Source organism: Protobothrops mucrosquamatus, unplaced genomic scaffold, assembly GCF_001527695.2.
Source record: "Protobothrops mucrosquamatus isolate PMUCROS unplaced genomic scaffold, P.Mucros_1.0 scaffold347, whole genome shotgun sequence".
NCBI classification, from domain to species: domain Eukaryota; kingdom Metazoa; phylum Chordata; class Lepidosauria; order Squamata; family Viperidae; genus Protobothrops; species Protobothrops mucrosquamatus.
Genome location: NW_015386684.1, coordinates 994984 through 1000679, shown reverse-complemented (window position 1 = coordinate 1000679; position 5696 = coordinate 994984). Strand labels below are relative to the sequence as shown.

General features: G+C 37.8%; 1 protein-coding gene across 1 annotated transcript in view; it reads left to right on the top strand.

The window, feature by feature from the left end:
• Nucleotides 1-5696, top strand: part of DOCK7 (dedicator of cytokinesis 7) — a gene marked incomplete in the record, with an annotated part of 134915 nt that overhangs the window by 24135 nt on the left and 105084 nt on the right. The window contains 1 exon segment of the mRNA XM_015815543.1: nt 1323-1408. Within this exon segment, the coding sequence (XP_015671029.1) occupies nt 1323-1408 (86 nt within the window).

Genomic DNA, 5696 nt, shown 5'->3' with positions numbered 1-5696 from the left:
GACAGCCAATAAATTTAATAAACAAAGAACAAATAAATAAATTGAGTTAATTCATACTAGTTCATGCTATGGACACATAGACAGAATTCTTGTTTACGCGTTCGGCATTTTTATAGAAAGATAGTAAGCTTGTGCTTTTTACTAGGTACAGGTATGGCTGTGAATTTCATAAATAAGCAAAATTAAAAAAAAATTAAAAATCCAGCCAAGGGAAAGATCTCACATAAGGACATTTATATGACCTTTCCCGTCTGAGAATAAATTCTTTATAAATAAGTCAGCAGGAGTTATTTCTGAGTTGACACACATCGTCCTATAAGTGTGAATTGCCTTCATGTTCCTTTCCTCTCTTCCATAGCCTTGAAGCTCTGACATGTGCTCTAAAACAAATGCTAATGTTTGCTTGTTCCACCACATTCCATCACAATGCAGGTTTTGGTGTGGTAGTTCTTGGCCAATAACCAGCAAGCTTTGCCAAGTATAAAAGAACAACTATTTAGCCACGTACTACCTTGGTTTGTTTTCTGGGATTATTACGAACTTTGCTTGAAGAAACACGAATGAAAATATTATCCTTTAGATATTGCTTCCCAAGGCTTTTTTTTTTTTTAAAGGTATTTAGGTTGACCATGTTCCTATTGAAGCAAAGCAAAGCAACCCCTTTGTTTGGCGGAGAGAAGTGAAGCAGCCATGTTGCTTTGATCTTACTGCTTCACTTTCCTCCTCTGCAATTTCATCTGGCATGAAAAGTACCCAGAGCAGGATTTTCTAGTGGTGCTCCACTCATGCCAAATTCTCTGCCACCTTCTGTGTGCATCAGAACTGGATGCAAAGAGATCCAAAACTTCTCTTTGGAAAAAAAAATGGCATTCCTGTTTGGCTTAAGATGGCAAAGGGTGGTATTTTCGCAGCGTGAAGGTTTTCATCCAGATTAATCCAGATTGCCTTGCATAGGCAGATCTACAGAGAACTAAAGAAGCTTCTTGGATGAGAAGCGAAATGTCTTCAAGGAAAAACAAAGCCCAGTTGCCTTTTGAAAAAGCACATTTGGGACAACCATGACCTGGATGACTGAGACTCTCCATAGACAGGCAGATCTACATTTACAGTCCTCCTATCTGTTCGGAAGTTTCTATCCTAAGCTCCTCTATGTACTATTATTTATAGTTGCTGCCAGTTGATCAGTTTTGAAATTAAATTATATTTGTGCTTTAGGAAGGGGTGGATGGGGATCTGTCTTGCACTTTTTTAGTCACTTGATGCTATGCTGTGTTTATGGGAGTGGTGCATGCATTGCTTACTAGATTTGTGACCAATTCTAGGAGGAACCCATAGAAAGGCTTGGCATTCCAGAAATCCCCAAAGAGCACTTTGGTCAAAGGCTTCTTGTCAAGTGTTTGTCTCTAAAGTAAGTATTAACTCAGCCAGTTTTATTTTTATTTTTTAAAACAGTGTTGTATTTTCTCTTTTATGAGAAGCNAACTCATTGCTGATTGCCAGGAGTTCAATCCTGACCGGCTCAAGGTTGACTTAGACTTCCATCCTTCCGAGGTCGGTAAAATGAGGACCCAGATTGATGGGAACAATATGCTGACTCTGTAAATCAATTAGAGAGGGCTGTAAAGCTCTATATAAGCCAAAGTGCTATTGCTATTGCTAAATTAAGATAAAACCATAATAAAATTACCATAACATAGAATTGCAATGGGATGGATGTTATGTGTGTTCATGTGGTGCATTTGTATAATGCATAGTGGGTGTATATATGTGCTGGAAGGCACACTGCTCCCCAAAAAGGCTGGCCCAGTTCCAAAATAAATTAATAGATATAAATTAAATGAATCACAATCGATTAAAATGAATATCCATTATAAGTTGGGGTGAGCTCTGACCCTTTGCTCCAGCTCCTGCTGGGCACATAAAAGGTGCCCCCAACTGGGTGTCCCCCAGACAGTGGTGCTTCCGACACGACTGCGGTATGAACTTAATTGGTTCTCCCTGCATATCTCAACCATTCTGTCCCGTACACAAAGACTATTCTTGTTCACAATAATGTAGAATTTAGACATGCAGAGGCACAAATGTGTTTCCTCCTTTTTCCAAAAGGAGCAAAAAAGAAAGAAAAGGAATCAGGTGTAGCTGCACTGTGTAGGAAAGAAAAGGAGAATTAGCGGGTAGTAAAATTGGGGACTTGGGGCATTAGTGAAGTGGAACAAAAGAGTAAAAAAACAAAACAAATCCCACTTAGAGATAAAATAAGGTTTAAAATTAACTAGGTAACACATCCAAACAATGAATAATCTTCAAAGGCATCCATGTCTTTCAATCACAGTCTTGTAGTCATTTGCACCTTCGATCTATTTGCTTTCAATTTAGTTTTTGATTCTGCTCAGCTAATGACCCAGGTTAATTGATAGAATTTATCCATCTGCTGTATTGGATAACCAGACACACTGAGTCCTTTAGATTTTTAAATGAATTTTTAGAAGACTTGCATGTGTTCCGCATAGAAACCTGTGAAACTGTAACTATGGCTTGACACAAACGTATGATTTACACATTCTCCAAATAGCATTTAAATAGTGGGAAGCAATTAAATAGCAACTGAGTGCAGCTGAGGCGAATGAAGTGTCTGAATGTTTCATATTCACAACTAGCACAACTATGAATAATATGTGCCTCAGTTGCAATTACTTCTATCTCTTCCCTCCTCTTCCCAAAAAAGAATAGCTGAGGTATATTTTTTCTGAAGAAAATATAAACTGAAATAGAAAAGTTTTTTAATTTGGTGGAAAGTAAGAATACAAGATGGAGATTTATAACGGCATGTGTGGAAAAAAAATAGAAAAAGAGAACTTCTTACTTTCCCATAACATAAAACTCCAATTGTGCAATGAAGACTTGTTTTTTTTTGGTCTAGTGGTTAAGGCACCAGGCTAGAAAGCTGGAGGCCATGAATTTAAGTCCCGTCTTAGCCAGGAAAGCCAGCTGGGTGGCTTTGGGCCAGTCACTCACTCTCAGTCCAACCCACTTCCCAGGGTGGTGGTTATGGGAAAAGGAAGGTGTGTTGTGTATATTCACCACCTTGACTTATTTGTAAAAATAATAAAGGCAGGATATAAATTAAATAAATAAAAGAAAAAAAAAACAGAGAAAGAGATTGGGAATAGTGAATAGAAGCCTAGAATGTGTAACTAATACATAGAATTTGCTGGTTGGGATAGATCACTTTCTCCAATATGATAGTCATCAGACGGGTTAAACATGAGCTACCCCAGGGGTAGGCAACCTTGGCACTTATATGACTCGTGGACTTCCAACTCCCAGAATTCCTGAGCCAGCCATGCTGGCTCAGGAATTCTGGGAGTTGAAGTCCACGAGTCATAAAAGAGCCAAGGTTGCCTACCCCTGAGCTACCCTGATACTCATGCAACAAGGCTAATTCCCATGGGAATTCTGGAAGTTGCAATCCATTGCTTCTAAAAGGCACCACTTTAAGGCAAACTGAGGCCCAGAAATCCAAACTCTCTTTAAACCTTGAGCCTTGAGGCAGTCAGCAAAGCATTCACTAGGGAGCCAGGAAACTTGTTAAACAAGTTTAATGAAGTGGAGCTCCAGAATAGAGGGTTACCTGTAGTTGGTTCATTGCCTATAACTCTTCTCTAATAACAGGAGGTAAAATTTTACTGCTGTTCCCTTTGAGAAATAAAGAACAAAACTGATTTTACACATGACTTTATTCATCTTGTCTGTCCTTAGTTCTGTCAACATTGCTTGTTAGGGAGCGCCAGTTACTAGAGCTTTTGAAACTGAGATGTAAATGGGACTTAACTCTTACAATTGTGGTGCGCAACTTTGCCCCCTTTATGAGCTGTGGACTTCAACTCCCAGAATTCCTGAGACAGCTGGGAGTTAAAGTACACGGGTCATAAAGGGGGCAGAGTTGCCCACCCCGACCTAGAGGAAAACCATTTTAAGTCCTGGCATTAATCCAGCTAATTCTGAGCATATTTCTGTTACAGTGTTCCATAAGATCCTACAGCATGAAGTTGTACACATGCAATGAAATACTATATCAATTGGCCATTTGCTAAGCTCTATTTCTGTTAGATCCCAGAAATGATGTTTAACATAAAGAGTTCCGGAGTATTTTGTACTGATGTTCCAGAAGCAGTCAGAATTTTGTTAAGTGTCCCAAAAGGAGATTCATGTACTTTGGTGTACTGAATGGTGGGAGTTAAGATAAGAAAGGCTGAGTTCCAGTAGGTTAGGGCCTTGTGTGTCAAGTATAAAACCTCAAAATTGGCTCAGTCAGCCCAGTACAAATGCAAAGGGAAAAAAGTTAACTTCTATATACCGTATCTATTGTGTTAAGTGTATGGATAGCTGGGGAACCTCCACTTTAAATATACCGTATTAATTCAGCAGATAATGAAAGTCTGGATTTTTTAAACATTTGTCACCCTGGTATACTGTTGTTAGGATGTGCAAAGTCAGAAGAAATGTCAATTTATCATCTACAGGAATGGGGGACACAGATGATGAGCAGAATCACTAATACGTTTTGTTTTGTAAATGCATACGGGTGTTGTCAAGTGCCTACTTAGATTCATGATCTGGGAAACCAATAGCGCTTTTCATCTTTGTTAAGTAAACTGTAGGATAAATGGAATCAGGAAATAAGAAAAAAAATATTCAAGAAAGCAAAGGCTTAATTTAGAACAGTAGTGTATTCTCATGTTGCGCCTGAGCTGTATGCTGAAATACATCCCTTTGTTCCTTCTACGAGTGCTCAATTTCCTTCCCTGGGTTTCTAGGGCCTGGGTTTCATGTTGCCTTGATTGTGATCTCCTGAGTTTCAACAACTGCCATTAAATTTTAACATGGCAAAAGGGGGAAATTATTAAATATATGGGGGAAAAGTGGTGCCAATTGCACTTATATTGATCATATGTTTTTCTCACTCAGTGTGACCCTGGGCATGCTATTTATATATATGAATATGTTCACTGTATTGAACAAAATCGCCATGATATCCTGAGCTGTGGAGCCTTGTTCCTTTTCTAAATTATAATTGCAAACCATTATTTGTTTTTTATGATTCCTGGTTTACCTTGGAGAAATCAGATAAGAACTTCAGTCTGGACTACAAAGATTTAAAGTTCCCAGTTAGTTTTATCCATAGTGAAAATTATTTCTGAATAAGATGATTGTATGCAAACACACAGTCACACCATCTACAAAAAAGTAACAATAGCAAAAAGCTGTACTTTTTGTTTTGATCAGAAATCTTTACCCTAGAATCTTTCTATGCCAAGTTGGGAAGTCAGATTAATAGGCTTTTTTTGAAGCTTCACAAGCTGAAGCTTTGGTTTTGGACATGAGGAAATGTCCTTGAAATTCATAGAGATCAGTCATGTATAAGTGTATTTGTAACATTTATAGGCTGTGTTAGGATTATGTAGATGAATATAAAGTTTATTAATTGGCTAGTCATACAACCATATCAAAAAATAAAATATATGGGATCTAATTCCAGGGTAAAATAGATAGCAGAAAATACAATAATAAAACAATAAAACAAAAACAAAAACAAAATACAGGCTATAATTCCAGGATAAAATAGCAGAAAATACAATAATGAAATACCTATTACTCCTCAGCCTTTTGGTTAAGATCAAATGGATTATATAGGA